Source organism: Delphinapterus leucas, chromosome 7 (assembly GCF_059928025.1).
Source record: "Delphinapterus leucas isolate spDelLeu-1000000601 "Yukka" chromosome 7, BTC_Dleu_Yukka2, whole genome shotgun sequence".
Classification (NCBI taxonomy): Eukaryota; Metazoa; Chordata; class Mammalia; order Artiodactyla; family Monodontidae; genus Delphinapterus; species Delphinapterus leucas.
The window spans coordinates 101235209-101255005 of NC_143135.1; the positions used below are offsets into that span (position 1 = coordinate 101235209).

The 19797-nt window shown below is 43.3% G+C and overlaps 1 protein-coding gene across 1 annotated transcript; it reads left to right on the forward strand.

Annotated features, from left to right (window-relative positions):
• The first annotated feature begins 176 nt into the window (after nt 1-176).
• On the forward strand, nt 177-19558 carry DDX25 (DEAD-box helicase 25). Its single transcript, XM_022556252.3, has 12 exons — nt 177-363; nt 980-1046; nt 1299-1343; nt 1850-1985; nt 3184-3276; nt 3388-3490; nt 4840-4954; nt 5955-6132; nt 13967-14204; nt 15292-15454; nt 17452-17640; nt 18818-19558. Exons 1-12 carry the CDS (start codon nt 301-303, stop codon nt 18877-18879), a joined length of 1452 nt encoding a protein of 483 aa, XP_022411960.1. The 5' UTR covers nt 177-300; the 3' UTR covers nt 18880-19558.
• Nucleotides 19559-19797: the final 239 nt, after the last annotated feature.

Here is a 19797-nt window from a genome sequence, read left to right on the forward strand (position 1 = left end):
CCACGCTGCTGTTGCTCAGCAGAGGTCCCGCGGGCGAACGTTCACCACGATAGCGCCCCGACCGCCTTTCCAACGCCTGGCGCTGACTGGGGCACTGGCAGACCACTACAGCCAGCTCCCTCCTGCGCGGACCCCGCCCTCCTCCCCCGACTCCTCCCACCACCACCTCGGAGTTCGGGCGCCTGCGCACGGCGGCTGGTCGGCCCCCCGAGAAAGCCCATTGGCCGCTGGGTGAGGCCGGGCACTACCTCGCGCCTGTGGCGGCCGCACGTGCTGGGAGCGGAAGCGGCGATCGCAGCTATGGCGTCGTTACTTTGGGGAGGCGACGCAGGGGCTGCGGAGAGCGAGGGGCTGAACGGCCACGTAACTGCCACCGAACCGGGGAGGGCAAGGGGGTTAGGGGCTAGAATAGCACTCCCGGAGGGAAATGTGCTGGGGAGGGGAAGGGAGAGCTCCGCTACGGTTTGGAGCCGAGTGTCAGATGGTGGTGGGGAGGTGTGACAAGGATTTGGAAGAGGGCCACGGGAAAGGAGACCCCGAGAGAAGCAAGACCTTTGGTTTTAAAAGGCAAAATGAAGACATCTGCGGGAGGGAAAGCAGCTGGGAGCCCCAAGTAGACCCTGAGTTTTCTCCTGTCCCAATTTGACCGTTAAGCCTCAGCCTCCATCTGATCTACCAACGTGCTTTTCTATCTGCTATCCCTTGCTCGTGCTGTGACCCGCCGAGGACTGTCACATTTAGACTAGAGGCTTATAAAGAGGAATGTCATATACAGGGGCAGTAGAAAGTCTCCTCTGATTTTAGGATAATTCATACAGGAGACCTGCTTCTCAAAGGAATCCGTTAATACATAATATCGCAAAGGAAACAGTATTGGCGTGGCCTTCCCTGCCTCCCTTCCAGCCCGTGTTAGGGGGTGGCACTGGGCTGCTTGATGCCTTGCTTCACAATATTGATTGAAATTTGTATCTTTCAATAGTTTTCAAACCTCATCCATCCCCGGAAGAACCTTCAGGGTATTAAGAGTACTACCGTTACAAACGTAGGTGAGTGTTGTTAAAGAAGATTGGGCTCAGTTCATTTAAAAAGCGTTGCTTTCCTCATGTCCCTGGCAACTTTGGCTCCCATAATTTAACATTCAAGACCCTCCACTACCTTTCCAGTCTTTTTACCCACTCCTCCACTGCTTGACCCTTCCTTTGTACACACTGTAGAGTCGGCAGGAGAAACTGGGATGATGCGCTGGATGTTCCTGCTTGGCATTTATCTTTACAGTTGTTTCTCTTCCATCCTTTTAGACGGTTCTGTTAATAACACCGAAGAAGATGGTGAAGAAGATGGAGGTAGGAAATAAATTCATTTGCGTGTATTTACTGGCATTCTGTTTCCTTTAATCATGACTTTCACAACGTGGGTGAGTAATACCATCTTAATTGGAAAAGAACCATCTTTGCTTCTGTTTTCTTTATAAATAGTGACTATCAGAAGAAATACTAACTTGGGAGTCAGGATTACTTCTTTAGAGGAAATTGAAATAGAATATGCAGGAATGGGTTACGAATTTTCAGCTGGCAAGGAAAAATTAGGTCTGCTGGCAATAGATGTAGGCTTGGTTGAGGTTAGAGGTTGGCGTAGCAACAGAGCATAAGAAACTGGATCCTCGTGGAAACGAAAAGGAATTCTCAGTGCTGTGTCATTCTTTTTAGAACCTTCTTTTGGAAGAAAAATGAGAGTAGGGACAGTTGCTTGATATACAACCCGTGAATGGAAGGAGGCAACTTGTTAGATGTCATTCAGGAGGCTTGACTTTCCCCCTGCAGTATCCCCTGTTTTATCCTTGCTTTTCTAGTGGAATTGGCAGCTAATTCACTCTTGAACAAGTTAATCCGGCAGTCCTTAGTAGAATCCAGTCACCGAGTTGAAGTCTTACAAAAGGATCCCAGCTCTCCACTCTACTCGGTGAAAACATTTGAAGAGCTGCGGCTGTGAGTATTCGTACTTTAAGTGTGGGAAAATTCCAGAGAGCATAGCACAGAACAAACTAATCTGCTAATAATAATCATCAGGATCTCCTTCGTGTTCTAATGGTCAGTGTTCAAATGAGATGTGGACATTTTGCATGCAATTAAAATATAGCTCAAAGAGGAACACTAGGATATCTGAATTGTCCAACGACTTGAGAACATTTTTGATGGTAAAATATTTTGAGCTTGCTGTGCTAAGGGGGATGGCTAAGCCAGACACAGCCATATTGCTACTCTCCATACCAGAGTACAGATAACAGGAATTTTGATGACCCAAATACCCCTTTAGATAAGTTACAAGCTTTTACCTTTTTAATTATTATTATTTTTTTTGTCTCAGATGGTATTTAAATGAATAACTTTCCCAAATAGGTTTGCATTTCCTAGGGAGTTATCAACTGGCATTAAGGAAATGTATTTAAATAGGTCGAGTTACTGATACGGACTTATGTAAGTGGGGAAATCCAAAATCCCAATGCCTGCTTTCTGGTTGGGGAGAAGCTTACTTATAATTAAAGGTTGGCTGCCAGTAATCTACCAATTAAGCATGTCCAAAATGTGCCTGTCATTGTAGTGGAAGTATTCCAGCCTACTTCACTTTATCCTCTTTCTAACATCTATCCTGAGACCCCAGGAAAGACGCATTTAAAAATACTGGCTCAGAAGAATGAGCTAATATTGCGTCTTCTGCTCCTAGAGAGAATTGATATAAGAATCACCTAAATGAAATTTTGTTTTCTCTGAAAATTGCCATTGAAACGTTAAAGTTTGTCATTGACTAAAAAGAAATAAACAATAAATCTCACTTAGTTTTCTGCTTGTGTGGAAAATAAAACTCTACTGGAAAATTGATACACTTCTATCAGATGAGTTTTTCCTTTTTTTTTTCTTGGTTCAAGAGAAAGTTCAACGTTAGGCCCTTACTACTATCCTTGGCCTGGGCTTATGACATAACTTATTACTTTAGTGCTCCAACTGTGCAGACAGGATTGTATATATGTTTGAGAGTTGAGGTTTAACTTGTATATTTCCAAATATTACTTTTTATACTCACTTGCAAAGTGGCCTAATTTAGAAATGCACCTTTCAAGTTTGTATTTCTGAGTCTACTGACGCATCACAGACTTTAAGTATTTGATTTTTTGGGTTTTTTTGACAGAAAAGAAGAGTTACTAAAAGGGATCTATGCAATGGGATTTAATAGACCATCCAAAATTCAAGAGATGGCTCTCCCTATGATGCTGGCACATCCGTGAGTTTCTACGGTAGTGGTATTCCAACTGGTTATTTTTAGTCACTTATATTCAGTTTATACCCAGGAGCTTGTATTCAGTTTATGTCCAGCACATCCTCTTTTCTACAGACCTCAGAACCTCATAGCCCAGAGTCAGTCTGGAACAGGAAAGACAGCTGCTTTTGTCTTGGCAATGCTAAGCAGAGTTAATGCCTTGGAATTGTTTCCACAGGTAAGGAAAGGCTGGGAGAGAGATGGGAATGCTTGCGGTGCCAAGGGTATTTTAGTAATAGGCAATATTGTTGCCATGATGTGATGATATTTAGAATAGACGTTCTTTCATAAAATCAGAGTATTGGGCAGCAGTATGGGGCAGTGATTGAGAGCACAGGCTTTACAGTTTGACTGGTTCCAATCCCAGCCTCTCTACTTACCAGCTGAAAGTCTTAGGCGAGGTAGTAAATCTTTTGGAGTATGTTTTCTTGTCAGTAAAGATAACACTTATAAAGGTATGGATCACAGTTGTTCTGTTCACCCTTGAACCCTAACTTCAGTCACAGTGCTTGGCTTGTAGAAACCACTCCTTAAACATTGAATGAATGAATGAATGAATGAATGAATACCTGCCTCATAGGATTGTCATGCAGATTGAGTGAATTAATGTACATTTTTTAGCACCGTGCTCAACATAAAGTGAGCATTCAGTAGTGATAGTTATATAGCTGTAGGTCACCCAGTCCCTCCTACTCATTTAGTGGAGAAGGAAACAGAGGCTTGGAGAGGGAAAGGTCACACGTGAGGTCACAGTTGTCAGAGAGCGACTGAGCAGGGACTAGAACTGCGCTTGCCCTTCTCCCAACCTAGTGTCAGTACATGGAAAGTATCTGGTGATCTCCCTCTTTCTCCAACCTGTGTTCATCGAATTGATTGACAAACTGGGAGCCCAAGTGTTGGGTGAGCTCAAAGCTATGGGGCAGCAAGGATTCCCTCAGGAACTTTACAACCTGCGCAGCAAGATAACCTGTGGACATGGACGTGGGTGACTAGTGACAGGCATAGGAAATCCTGTGCTTTCCTTAGACAAGTTCAGGGAAATTTATATCTGGGGTTTGATATCATGAGTAAAACTCCTTTAGGAGAAGCTATGCTTGAACACATGTTGAGAAATGTGTGTGGAAACTGTTTTTATCACTTTAGCTGTGTTTCCACACTCAAGCTGTAATTAGTCTTGCATCCCTTCTCTTTTTGATTCCCAGCCCCCCTACATTCCATTTTTCCTCTACCAAAACAGCGTGAGCCATAACCTGTGTTTCTTCATGACCTTTCAGAGAGGAACATATAAAAGGAAGCTGCTTCTTCATCCTTCAGCCCCTTCTCCACTTCCATACTCAGCATTCACCCTAGATCTATCAGCTGCTCAGTCGTATTCAAGTAAAAATATTCTGTTCAACCAAAATCTCCAGTTTCACTCCTGTGCCTCTCCCTGCACAAATTTTAATTGTATTTCAGAATTGCGTGATGGCTGTTAATGAACCTTTCTCCTTCCACCCTTCTCTCTCTCTCCCTCTCTCCCTCTCTCAGTGCCTCTGCTTGGCTCCTACTTATGAACTGGCTCTGCAAACTGGCCGTGTGGTCGAACGGATGGGGAAATTCTGTGTGGATGTTCAAGTGATGTACGCCATTCGAGGGAATCGAAGTATGTACCAGCAAGCCAGCCCTGGCTGATACTTTAAATCCCAACTGCACCACTGACACAGTCGTGGTATATACCTTCTCTGCTTTCTTGCCTCTAAAATGGTGGATATAATGGCACCTATATCATAGAGTTGTTACTGGAATTAAATAAAATGATACAGATAAAGCACTGTGCACACCCCTGGCACATAATAAGGACCCAGTAAATGTTAGCTGCATCATTCCCACGGCCCAGAAGAGGATGCTTTTGCTTGTTCTTTTCTGTGAGGCTCAGTCGTTTTGTGCAGAACAGCTTTTATTGTTTCACTTTTTCATTAAAGTATTACATGCATAAAGTGAAAAAAAAAAAACTTTAAAACAGAAAATTCAAAGGTAAAACTGAAAGTTGTTCTTTCTTTCAAAAACCTATTTCCGAAGACAACTATGGTTTTGTTAACAAATCTTTGTGTGCTTACAAAAATGGGAGCATTTTTTTTTATACTGTTCAAAAACTTACGCGTTTTAAACATCTTTTCATGTCAGTATGTGTAGCCCCACCTCATTCTTTTGACTCGCTGTATAATATTCTGTCATTTATTTCATGTAACCTGTTGATAGACATTTTGGTTGTTTTCCATTTGGGGAAGATTTGTAGGCCTTTCACTGCTGTGCCAGTGTTTCTGTAGGACAGTAGGACAATGGGAATGCTGCAGGGTGGCTTTTTTTTTTTTTTTTTCTTTAAGTAACCTGTACCTCCCAAGTCTCAGTTAGAGACGCGTAACCCAGGGTGGCTTTTAAAATGACCGTGGGGCAGAGTCAAATATGCGTGACTATTATCATTACTGTAAAGCTAGAAACTTGGGAATTTATCCTAAAACTCTGTAAAATCAAAAACCACAAAGACCCTCAGGGTTGGCACTTGGAAAACCATTATGAAATGCGTTTCATTACCGGGAATTGTGGATGGTTAGAGTCGTTTGCATCTGAAGGAAACCTTTAAACCCTTTTCCTTTGCTCCCTAGTTCCCAGAGGCACTCATGTCACCAAACAGATTATAATTGGCACTCCTGGGACTGTCCTAGATTGGTGTTTCAAGCAAAAATTAATTGATTTGACTAAGATTCGTGTGTTTGTCCTGGATGAAGCAGATGTGATGATCGACACGCAAGGATTCTCAGACCAAAGCATTCGTATTCAAAGGTAACCTTCACATCCAGCCTTTTCTTCCTGGATCTTCTGTCCAGGGAAGGAATTTCATTTGTCTGCTGCTCCTAATTGTCTTTACTGCTTATTCCCCACTTCTTTCACCTTTAAAACAAGTTGGGTTTTCATTATTTTCACCAGCTCAATGGGCCTTCAGCCTGCTGTAATTTCCCAACTTCTTCATCTTGTACTCTTGCCTGATTGCTTTACTCTTGTGCTGCAGGCTTACGGATGGAATCCATACACAGTGGGTCTGCACCAAATTTTGCCAGTAATCTTATATTTGAGCAAAATTCTAAAGGGAATTCATTAAAACCTGATAGCACTATTGTGAGGACACAGCAGCCTGGGATCAGTAGCCTAGTATCTAGTCCTGACTTTGCCTGTAAGTTGTTAAATAAATCCTGTCGATTTCCTAGGCCTCTCTCCCAGGATCACCAAGGGGCTTAAAATTTCAGATTATCAGCCCAGCCTGAACCTTACTGAGTCAGAATTTCTGGGAGTGGGCTTTAAGAGTCTGCATCGCTCATTTTTAAATAAAGTATTTATACACTGTGTTAAATTCAAGTATAATATTGAAAGACTTGTAATGATAACTAGTAATCCCCTGCCCCAACCCCTAGAGAATACTGCCCGTTACGACATTAACTTTCATACCTTTAAATAACCTGCTCACATTGGTATTTCTCGTTGTATATTCGTTATATACAACGTTGTTGGTTACATTCACAGCTGGTATTGATATCATTATCACAACACAAATAACGTTCACTGCTGAGTATTGAATTATTATAATTATGTTTTTCTTGTGCTTCTCCCCCTAGAGTTGCCTATTTTCCTTCATTTGGTTACTATCACTGTGTAGTGGTCTTTAATTTTTCTCTACCTGTTTCATCATACATGTCATATGTCAATGATATCTCCAGATAGTCAAATACATCTTAAAATTCCATCAGTTTCTTTTTGTCTGGAAGATCTCCCACACTCACTGTCTCCAGTTTCAGCCTGGACTGGTTGCACTCCAGTCCTGTGGTCACAGCCGCATTACAGGTTTCCCCTGTCCTCATTAACAGTTTCGAATCTCCTGTCTTGTGGGTCCTTCTTCTTGGCGTACTGTTGGTTTACTGAATATGCTGGAATGTATCTGCTAATGGCTTCCTGCAAAAGGATGTGTAGGAAGTTCATTTTCTAGCCCCTGCTTGTCTGAAAGTGTTTTTACTGTACCTGTAAATTTGATCTTTGGGTTGAGTTTCCCTGGATGTGGAATCCTGTCTTGAAAAGCTTTCTTCCTGTAAATTCGGAGACAGTGTTAAAAACAGAAAAGTGGTTGTTTTTTTTACTATAATTAATGCTCTGTTTCCAGTGTTGCTGCTGGAAAGTTTAATGTCTTCCTGATGCTCAGACTTTTGTCTGTGATCTGTTTTTTCCTCACTAGAAGGTTTTGGAATCTTTTTCTCCATGATGTACTGGAACTTCTCAATGATGTGCTTTGGTTCAGATCTTTTTTTCTTCATTGTACTAGACACATGGTACACTCTTCTCATTCCCAAAACTTGTACATGCCAGATCTGGGGAAATTTCTTATGTTACTTCTTTCCCTGCGGTGACCAACTTTTTAGGAAGACAACCCGGGATACAGTCGTAGCAGGCAAATATATATGTACATACATACACACACATATATCTCATATATATATATATATATATATATATATATAATACAGAAGAAATAATCGTACACGTGTTATTACTTTAACATAAAAATATGGAAAATACGTTTATTTGAAATTATGTATTATCCTGTACTTTCCTGTTACATTAGTGCTACTATTTAAACACAACAACTGTAGAGCTAAACTGGCAATTAGTAGTAACTCATAGGAGAACTAATTAAACAATATGTATGAGAAAAATACAGCAATAATGTTTCGTCTCTGATACAGCAATTTAATCTTTTTAAACATGATAGGCTGCTTAAATTTTGGAGGCTGTGCTATTGTATATTCTTTTTTTTTGTTTTTTTTTTCTTTTTTTTTGGCCACACCACACAGCTTGCAGGATCTTAGTTCCCCAACCAGGGATCAAACCCAGGCCCTCAGCAGTGAGAGCGCTGAGTCCTGACCACTGGACCTCCCTGGAATTCCCTATTGTATATACTTAAGATACATAATTATAGAACTATTTATGAGGAGAACGTAAATACGATAGAACTAATTAAACATATTACAGTAAGTCCCCACATACAAATGAGTTCCGTTCCGAGGGCGTGTTCGTTAAGTCCAGTTTGTTCATAAGTCCAACAAAGTTAGCCTGAGTACCCAACTAGCACAATTGGCTATATAGTACTGTACTGTAATAGGTTCATAATGCTCTTCACACAAATAATACATAAAAAACAAACACAAAAAATAAAATATTTTTAATCTTACTTTTCAAGTACCTTGAAAGGTACAGCAGTGCAGTACAACAGCTGGCATTACAGGGACTGGCATCAAGTGAACAGGCAAGAAGGGTTACTGACTGGAGGAGGGAGAGGAGGTGGGAGACGGTAAAGCTGAAGGATTGTAAGTAATAGGAGACGGAGGACAAGCTGCAGTGTCACTCACGCCTGACGTTGCTGGCACAGGTTCTGGTTCCTTGCTGGATTCAATTCTATCTACCCTCTTGTAAAATGATCCAGTGACGTCTGGGCAGTAGCTCTTTTTTTCTCATCATAGATGACACGGTAACACTGGATAGCGTTCTGAACGGCTGCTGCAACCTTCATGTACCATTCTGCATTTGGGTCCTGTGCGTCAAAAACTAACGGTGCCTCCTCAAATAAAGAAAATCCTCTTGCCATTTCCTGAGTCATGAATCTCTTCAGTTCTTCAGTTACTTCTTCCTCTTGTCTCTCTTCATCCTTTCTCTGGGCCTCCAATTCCATCACGTCTTCATTAGTAAGCTCCTTGTGTTGCACAGCAAGGAGTTCAGTGAAGTCATCCTCTTGCTTCAAATAAAGATACTGCACTTCTGTACTCTATACAGTATGGCACAGTAAAGTACACAAAAGCACAACCACTTGTAGAGGGTGCATGCACGTGACAACATACGCCAGACACGTGAACTAACTTAGCGTGATTGTACATGTGAACACACATCCGCATCTTTGAAGGTTCACAACTTGAAGGTTCGTATGTAGGGGACTTACTGTACCTGCATTTAATGACAGAGACAATAATGACACTTTTTTTTCTGTCTCATCGTGTGGTAAGATGTTTTGACTCTCTCTTTTCTAGTATCCTCTGAACTCCCTGCAGCCCTCTTTTCTTGTCTGTGGCAGTAAAACAGAATATAGTCAAATCTAAAATTCATTTTGACTTGCAGCTCTGCCCTTATTAAGCCCACACTGATTCTTTTTTCTTGGGGGGGGAGTATAGTTGATGTACAGTGTTGTGTTAGTTTTCTGCTGTACAGCAAAGTGAATCTGTTATAGGTATACATATATCCAGTCTTCTTTAGATTCTTTTTTAATACATGTCATTACAGAGCATTGATTTGAGTTCCCTGTGCTATACAGTAGGTCCTTACTAGTTATCTATTTTATATATAGTAGAAACCCACACTGATTCTTGGTATCAGTCCAGTGTGATATCCTCTGAACAAAAGTGTTCAAGCATAGAATACTTAGGAGCTTACCTACTAGCAACAGTGGTTTTTAGACTTGCAAGAATCAATTTCTAGCTCCTTCAAAATGTTCTTCCACTGTACCCGCAGGCTTGTTTCGGTGGACCAACTGTTTGTCATTCAGATCCTTTGCATCTCTAAATCCATCGTTTAGGTTATCCATGTCTAAAATGTCCATCATTTTCAGACACTCTGAAGTCTATTAGATGTCATCATAAGTGAAACCCCTTCTCCTCAGGGAAAACGATTATAAAGCACAGAGGTGACTTAAACTTGTCAAACTGAAAGATGGATTCTTTACAAATTTAGTAAAGAAATTAGAAAGTCCTCAACTTGGCCGTCCTTTTCTGCTGACATTTTTCGACTTCTGCAGCAGTTTTATTCCTAAAAAAAGGAAAAATGAGTCATTTTTTGCTACAGGTTTTTGTTGCAGCCTTTACAGAACACCAGACAGCTCAGGTGCAGTCAGTACAAGGCCTCTTCACAAGTCATCAGACAGTTATGGAGACACAGTGTGTTATTTCTATTTTACTATAATCTTTTCTCCATTCTCATCCTTGACGTATTTCCAGGTTGGAGTTGGACATTCTTTTTGTCTCAAACTTTGAAAATAGGCCAACATTTTAAATCTTTTCACTGGCCAGCTGCAATGGCAGGCATCTTGTAGGCACACGTCTGAGGTAGCTCTGCATCCATTTCTGCACAGTTAGAAATCTTAGTAAGGCTTCTGCAAGTTTGAAATAACAAAATGACCCAAAACTTTGGTAATGAAAAGCTCAGTGTCACAGGTAAGCATATTGTATGTGTTTTTAAAAGTATTGTGTACAAAGGATGCAGGACATTTAGCTGGTAAGATCTTCTCATGTTCTTTGATAAGGAATTTATAGACTGAATGGAATATGCCAGAATATACATTTGCACTGCCTGCCGCTCATGCAGGGAGTTGAACAAAGGCTAATTTGTATTTGGATACAATGTCAACAGTCTTTTGTTGTATATTTTCTGTGTTGTATAAAAACTTCATAGAAGCCAAAAAGATGTTTTGAGACTCCATTTTTTCAAAACCAAGTACCTAAGAGATTGGAGGGGTGGGGCATGTATTTTGTGTTACCGTGATTTGAAATCTCACTGGATATACTGTAGAAGCATGGTCTCTGGTAAGATCTGAGACACTCCACTCTACACTGAGAGAGGAAAGACGTCTGTTATCAAAAGTTCCCGCCTTGTTCACCCGCAGGACACTTTACTTGCAGCCTCTGAACCAGGAAATGTAACTTGACTCAGTTTCATAGGGATGGCAAGGGAAAGATAGAGTCACATGTGTCCCTTTGCATGGTGTGGGCAAACTAATTCAGCTGAGCACTGGTGTGTTTGGAGGAGGCAAAAAACTTAATTTAGAAGTATTGCCTGTCTCATCCTGAACTTGTGCGATTCAGTTTCCATATTTGCTTTCCACATCCCTTCTCCACCAGGCCTAGTCCCAAATGCATCCCTTCATTTGGTGCAGTCTGCTCTGTTTCCATTATTTACCTCTTTAACCCAGTTGTATGTGTCATTCCATCCGTCACTAAAATAACACAGTCGGTTAGCCTTTTTCTGTCCTGTCTGGATCATACTGGCATTGTCCTCTGTTTCTTTTCCATAGCTTCCTTTTCTTGTCTTATGGATGCAAAACATCCATAACACAAGAAAGATACGTGATATCTACAGTTATCTCTTTGAGGATATTAATTATAGCATTAAAATTTTTTTTCTGTTCTCAACCCTGTCTCTGAGTGATTTAAGTTTCCTTTTATGTTTGTTGGCTACAGTCTGTCTTTGTGACGGATCTTTCCTCCTCACATCTGGTGACCCTGCACTAGCCTTTCATAACCCAAGCTGAGGAACTAGAAAGCGTATTTATCGACAGCTCTTATTTATCGGCGGTTGGGGCGTGTGACTTGGAAGCTTCACTTTAGGACGCTTGTCACCTGGAGGTCTTTAGGAGTATGTAATGTCTCTGATCTCCTTCCCGGGACACTCGGTTGCTGGCATCCTGGGAGCAGAGCAGGATGCTCTGGTGGATGGGCTGGGAGGGGTCCACCGTTCAGCATACGTATTTTCACTTGATCCCCTGTTCAGCTGTCTGCTTTACTCTCACCTTCTGCTGAGGCTCTTCTGCTTGTACAAGCTTAGCTGCCAAAGAAGGGTGGGGTCCAGCTGCTCCTTGTATATATTTTCATCCAGCCTTCCTGTTTAAAAAAATGTGGGCCTAAGATCAAGCAAGACTCCCTTCTTGCCATCCCCTACCAATAAGTTGGTATGTTTAAATGTAACAGTGAATAAAAGATGCAGAAGTCTAGGGAAGATTCAATAGTCAAAAAGGGCTTTTCTACTAAAAAGAATATTGAGTAAAATTAGGGTATTCATGTTGGTTGTTCATCCCTCCATTGTTCAGTTTTCCTTTCTTTTGCTTAAAATACATTAAATCACAGCACTGTCCAATAGAAATATAATGCAAGTCAGATGTGTAATTTAAAATTTTTCTAATAGCCACATTAAAAAAGAAACAGGTGAAATTCATGTTATAGAATATTTTATTTAACGTGACATATCAAAAATAGCATCTTAGCAAGTAATGTTATCAATCTAAAAATTGTTAATGAAATATTTTGCATTCTTTCTTTTCATACTAAGTCTTCAAAATCCAGTGTGTTCTGCAGAGCAGCCCATGTTTCCTTCCCTTGGGCAATTTGTGTAAGTTTTCTTTCTGGAATGAAATGGCCGCAGCCTGGGGCTACCAGTCCTAGTGCCCTCTTTTTCCAGGTGAAGGGTGTGGGAGAGCAGATGGCAGAGCGACGCAGCCTGCTGATACAGATTCTCCTCATGTCTTCTCACAGCCCTCACCCCACCCCACCAGGCCTCTGGTCTTGCACGTCCTAGGCCTCCCAGTGGTTCTGAGAGAACCGCTGTCTTTGCATCAGCACTTCCCTCTGTAGCGCTCGTATTGTAGCTTCATCCACTTTCTTGGTTATCACACTTTTCCGTCTTGCAAAAATATATTGAAACATCCACCCGTTTCTCTTATCTTATTCTGCACGTTTTGTGAGTTCATATCTTAATCACTTTATAGTCACATTAGTGGGATGCCGGACACTGAGAAGGTAACAAACGTAGTCTCCCGTGGCCAACCAGAAATCGGTCCGATTGTTGTTTGAAAAGCTCCCAGATGATTCAGGTCCCAGGCTTGAAATAATGTTTGGGAATCGGTGGACTGTATGAGCTCACCTGCTCCCTTTTAGCCCTAACAGCTTACTCTCTTAGTGCTCTGTTGTCTTCTCAAAGGCAGTGATTCCTCTCTGGTCTCTCTTCTATTTTGTTGTTTAAAGAATTAACTTTTTAATTGATGTCTAAAATATGTACAGAGAAATATACAAATCCTAAGTGTACTGCTGGGTGAACTATCACAGAGAGGCTGTGCTCGTGGGACAGTGGCCCAGGTCAAGACATAGAACTTTACTGGCACCCCGGAAATCCCCTGCAGCCCCTTTCCTGTCACCCGCCCCTCTCTCCTCCACAGGCTTAGCTGTATCCTGACTGCTGACTCCGTACATTCATTTTGCCTTTTTTTTTGAATTAGCCTCTGTTCACTGTGGGTTCAGTTTACATTCCACGTGCAGTAGCATCTTCCCCTTCTGCTCCCCTTTTACTTATATCCAGGTTCTTCCCGTTCCAAATAGACTTAATGTGGCTGTTCTTTCCCGCCCCAGAGGTAGAACACCTGCCATCGAATGATGAGCCTCTGTGCCCTTCATCCGCATGGAACTTGTGCGGGATGATTGCCATAAACAGCACCTAGACTGACACCCTAGGCTTCACGAGCCCATCTCTCCTAAGGAGAAGACTGGCGTGAAAACCCAGATCACTCACCTACACTTCACTCTGGAGCCGCACATTCAGTGTATCCATTTTCCCGGATTCTCGGTGGGCGGGAGGGCCTGACACGTGGCGCTCTGCAGCAGGTGTAGTTGTCGTGGCCGCAGCACGTTTCACGGTGACCCCAGAGCAGGAGCAGGGGCGTGGGGGGCAGCTGATGGCCATGGGCGTCAAGTGCTGGAAGCGGCCCCCCCAGGAGAGGGACAGGCCTGGCCATCGGGTGACGGCCTTCTTCCCTCCTCTCTCGTAGAGCTTTACCCTCCGAGTGCCAGATGCTCCTCTTTTCAGCGACCTTTGAAGACTCCGTGTGGCAGTTTGCGGAGCGAATCATTCCTGACCCCAACATTATCAAGTTACGGAAAGAGGAGCTGACCCTGAACAACATCCGACAGTATTATGTGCTGTGCAGGAATAGGAGAGACAAGTACCAGGCTCTGTGCAACATTTATGGTGGCATCACCATTGGCCAGGCCATCATATTCTGCCAGGTGAGTCTGTATTTTATGGGTGAAACTGAAGTAATGGAATAGGACTTCAATATGGTGTGAAACAGAGGGCATCCTTCTTTTATTTCTTCTTTTCTTTCTTTCTTTTTTGGTCACGCCGCGCCACGCCGCTTGTGGGATCTCAGTTGCCTGACAAGGGATTTAAGCTGGGCCACGGCAGTGAAAGCCTGGAATCCTAACTACTAGGCCACCGGGGAACTCCCTGGGCATCCTTCTTTTAGAGGGACTGCTTCTAACACTTGCCCATTCAGGTTGATGTTTATTGTAGTGTTTCCATAGATACCCTTTATCAGGTCAAGAATGTTCTCTTCTACTCCTAACTTACTATGAGCAAAGTAGCCACTCAGTCACTCACTATTAACAGCCCCTTGTTTTTATTTTCGTATTTACTTTTCCTATCTGACGTTTTTCGTGTTCGTGTCTTGGTTGTATGTTTTCACCACCATGTGCACACTGTCAGCTCCATGAGGGCAGGCTCTCACCTGTTCCACTCACCTTCATGCCCCCGCCCTAGAATAGCCCCACCCAGCACTTGGATGGCCCTGGAAACATACTTGTAGAGTAAAGGAAAGCTCAGCTCTGCCATGTGACCATGTGACAACTAGCCATGTGACCTTGGGCAAATCACTTAATGGTTTTAAGCTTTGGGTTTATTTTTCAGTTTTTTTAAATGAACTTAGGTAGCTGCTTCATCAGATCATTATGAAAGCAGATGAACGTGATGCACGTAAAGGTTTTAGCAAAGTGCCTGGCGTACACAAGGATGTCATCATTGTTAGGTTACCTCATTTTGTCATCAGACCACCATGAGAGGTGGGCGGAGCATTTTATTCTCTGTTTCGGGGCTGAGAAGCCAAAGCTCTTACAGGTTGAGAGGATGTGCCCCTTAAAAGCACAGGGGAGGGAGAATCCCCTGCCACATTCTCAGATCCCTCTAGGCCCCAACGGGAAGGTGAAGCAAAACTCCTCTGCAGCACCCCCAGCTCCCATGCCCTGCAGACATGAGCGCTGCACACATAGCCAGGCTGCTTCAACTTGGGCGCCATGCTGGGTTTTGATTTTCATGCAGACTCGTCAAAATGCCAAATGGTTGACTGTGGAGATGATGCAGGATGGCCACCAGGTGTCTCTGTTAAGTGGAGAGCTGACTGTGGATCAGCGAGCTTCCGTCATTCAGAGGTTTCGAGATGGGAAGGAGAAAGTTCTTGTAACAACCAACGTCTGTGCTCGAGGTGTGTATGTGTACGCACTTAAAGTCAAGTTTATTGAGGTATCATTTACATATGATAAAATTCACTCTTTTTAAGATACGTTTAGAGAGTTTTGACAAACATATATAGTCACGTACCCGTCACTGTAATCAAAATATGGAACATTTCCATCTCCCCTCAAAATTCCTCAGTGCACATTTTCAATGAGTCTCTGTAACTAATGACCCCTGCCAACTACTGACCAGATCTCTGTCTCTGGACTTTTGTCTTTTGCAGAATGACACGTAAGTTAAATCATAGAGTTGGTAGCCTTTGTGTCTGATTTATTCTACTTGACACCATACTTTGGAATTCATCAATGTTGTTACATGTATCAGTAGGTCATTCCTTGTTATTGCCAAGTAGTATTCCGTTGACTGGGTCGTACCGCAATTAGGTCTTCCTTTCACCAGCTGATGGACATTTGGATTGGTTACAGCTTGGGGCTGTTTGGGCTAAATCTGTAATAAACATTCATGTATAAGGCTTAGGTGAACATATGCTTTCATCTCTCTTGGGTAAATGCCTAGGAGGAGGATTCCTGGGTCATGTGGTAAGTGTATGTTTAGCTTTATAGGACACTGCAAAACTGTTCTCCAGAGTGGCTGTACCCTTTTGCATCTCTACCAGCAACATAGGAGAGTTCCAGTTGTTCTCCATCCCTGTCAGTAATTGGTATTGACACTCTTTCTTCATCTTAAGCTTTCTAGTAGATGTGTGTGGTATCTCGTGTTTTCAACTTGTGTTCCCTAATGACTAATGATGTTGGTCATCTCTGAGGTGTTTTTAATTTTAAAACTGTTGACTACTGGAAGAAAAATCTTTGGTTTTTCAAGAGGGCCTTCGTACTTTCCTCATTCCTCCTGTATCCTTGCCTACACCGCATACTCAAACCATGTTTCCTAATTTATTACTAGTTCACCAGATAGAACCGAGGACCTGCCATGAGTGCTGAGCTTGGCATTTGGAGGAGTAGCCTAAAAAAGGATGAGGTTCCTTCCCCTCGGGAGCGTGCTGCCTAGACTCCTGACTCTCTAGACCGGCACTAGCCAATAGAAATTTTTGCATTGATACAAATCTCCTATATATGGTGGCTGTTGTGCACTTGATGTGTGACTAGCGTGGCTGAGGAGCTGGATTTTTAATTTGAATGAATTTAAATAGCCATAAGGCCAATGGTTACCATACTGGACAGCACAACTCCAGACCCCAGAGAAAAGAGGGCACAAATTGCTCCAGAGTCAAAGCACAGTACAGGGAGGACAAGGATTATGACCCAGACAGCTTATTAGTGTTGAGGAATGGAGGCACTAGGTGAGCACACACTAGGAGTGAAAGGTATGAAAGGAAGGGGAGAACTCTTGGAAGTCTCGAGTCGTTTGTACTTCATCCTGTACTGTTTGGGCAGCTGGATTCTAAACACAAGTGCTCTGGACGTTGCTGTGGTGACCACGGTGACGATTAGAGGAGGGGGAGATGAGGGACTGGGGAGGGCAGTCCGGAAATTGTTGTAACAGTTGAGGCAATGGATAAAATGGCCTGACGAGAACAATGGCCGTGGGATGGGGTGGAGCTGGGGCCCTGTGATGGGCAAGGGGATGTGAGACTAAGGGGCTTGCTGGGCACTTAGCACAGTGGGGGTGGAGAAGATGGAAGGGCTCTGTGACCTGCTGAGAGCCCCTCCCCGACACACAAGCACACACGCACGCGCACACACACGCACACGTGCATGCACACGCACTTTGTACATATTTAGACTTATGTATAATTCGCTTCTACTGACACTCTCATCCGGCATCATAGACATACATACTTGCAAGCAAACTGCCTGACCAAAGGACCTATTTCATTTACGTAAAAGCAGGTGTGATTTACAGATCGTGTCTATTAAATGAGAATTCCCTTGGCAAATGTGGTTCTTGAATAGCTATGTCCTGAGGAAAAAGTTGCAGGACCCTGCAGTGTCGTTCCTCTTCCAGGGATTGATGTGAAGCAGGTCACGATTGTTGTGAACTTTGACCTGCCTGTGAACCCAGCAGAGGAGCCGGACTATGAGACCTACCTCCACCGTATTGGGCGGACAGGCCGCTTTGGCAGGAAAGGCCTTGCCTTCAACATGATCGAGGTGGATAAGCTGCCCCTGCTGATGAAGATCCAGGACCACTTCAGTGAGTAGTACCCTTCATGCCCAGAGCTGTGGACCTGCCCACGTTGACAGTGACGATGTGTGTCATGGACCTCGAGCCCAGAGGCTTGTGATCGGGTGGGGGCAGGAGCCAGCGAGTAGGCTTCTACTTCTTAGTGCCAGAGTTCCTAACAGGAGGCGGGGGTAATTAAAGGAAGCTGTGAAAACCAAGTGGAATTGATAGGAGCTCATATTTCTATCTTATTGCTCATTCTGGGATCTGGAGCAGATTTTACGTCCATGAAGAACCACCCTAGGCAAAGTAGTAAGCTCCTTTAAGATGATATTGTGTCCCCAGCTTCCTTTTTTATGTACATTTTTCCCTTCCTGTTGCCCCAGCGACCAACTAGGACAGTCCTAAATCCTGAGGCCTGCTGCCTTCCTCCAGTGCCCGCCCCCCCACCCCCACCATCTAAACAAGGCAGGCTCTGCTAACCCTCTGGGGCTCTTGGACAGGCGTGTTGCAGTCTGGTGGAAACTTGAAGGGTAACAGAAGCTGAGATGTCCCCCTGCCCCAGGGCCCTGGATAGATACGGCTGCGGAGCAGGCGAGGAAGAACCCTCGCAGGACTCCAGATGTACCTTTCACCTTTAGGACAATGGTACTTAACCTCTGTGGGAAGCAGAGGACACTGTCCCCGGGGAAATGCACACAAGCACATATGTACAATTTGGAATATAATTTTAAAAGGTTTGCAGACTGGCTGTGGACCCTTCAGGGAAGTTGAGTAAGCACCCCTGCATTAGGATAACGGAGGAGGGATAGGGGCGGAGAAAGAACCAGTAAGGTCACTGTTGCTATGGTAATCAACACTCCCTGTTGCCATCCAGCAAACCTGCCCCCTCAGTGCACACGCCCGCTTCACCCTCCTGAGCTCAACCAGGCACCTTCCCAGGTTCCCCTCTCTGCACTCTGGCGATTTTTTTCTGCCCCACAGTATTTAGACATGTATGTTGTCTTGTCTGGTGCATTTGATGCCATTGTAGTTAGTATGGATTGGTTATTTGGATACCATCCCTTCCTCACCTAATCGAGAGAATGTCCCAGTATCTCGAGGCTTTCTATACAAGGTATCTCTATCTTCAGAAATGCAATTGGATGGAATGAAATTTCGTTTAGGCCCTGGGATAAGACTGTTCCATTCTCTTTTGTTCTTTTAGACAGCAGTATTAAGCAACTCAACCCTGAAGACATGGATGAAATCGAAAATATTGAATATTGAAGAAAGAACTTTATCGTTTACAAGTGTTCTGGTTTATGTGACAATGTAGGTTTTGAAAGTGATTTTTTACGTTGAGCCTTTTTCAACATGAAACTGTTAATATATGGCAAAATAAATGTTGTGGTAGCCTTAGTTTTAAGACCTGAGGTCTTTCTGAACCAAATTGATGTGAAGCACTTGATCCTTTTGAATAAATAAAGGGAGATTATTTCTTATTCCAATCTTTTCACAGATAAACATCTTTGCGTGGGCTACTGGGTTGTTGTGGGATTTAGTTTATAGAATCTGAGCAGGTCATGCCGCTTGTGAATATCTCATGGTGCCGCGAGATGGCAGTAGAACGTCACTGTTTCTGGAATTTGAGTTGGTCAAGTGAAAAAACCACACGTCTTCAGACTTGCTCACTGCTGCCCCTCCCACCCCTAGTGTCTTCCCTACCTCCCCCTCGCCCCCTTCCCACACATGCACGCACCCTTGCACCCCCCGCACAGACACACACTCTCACGTGTGAGTGCAGGGTGAAACCTTCACAAAGTAAAACGATTTGAAAGAGAGTATTTTGCTTCTTTTTTTGTGTTTCAACCAACACAGAATTTCAAGATATTGTTCTGTTTTACTTCTTAATGTCTCCAAATTAGAGAAGATTTACTCCATCATCAGTTATGTCATAGCCTCTGAAAACGTGGCTTTATTATAGACATTTCTTAAAAACAGGCAGTGGAGGTGGGGGGAACCCACTTGCCTTAGTAAAGAGGTGACACTTCAGGGAGCCAAAGGGTTTCACTTTTAAGAACTTAAAGGTGTATCTGAGAGTCCTGGATGTTTTCCTGCAAGTCCCATTGAGATGCTTCTCATTTCTCACATTTGCTCCTAAAAAGTGAAACAGTGGGCTTGAGAAAAAGGGGGGGAAATTGATAC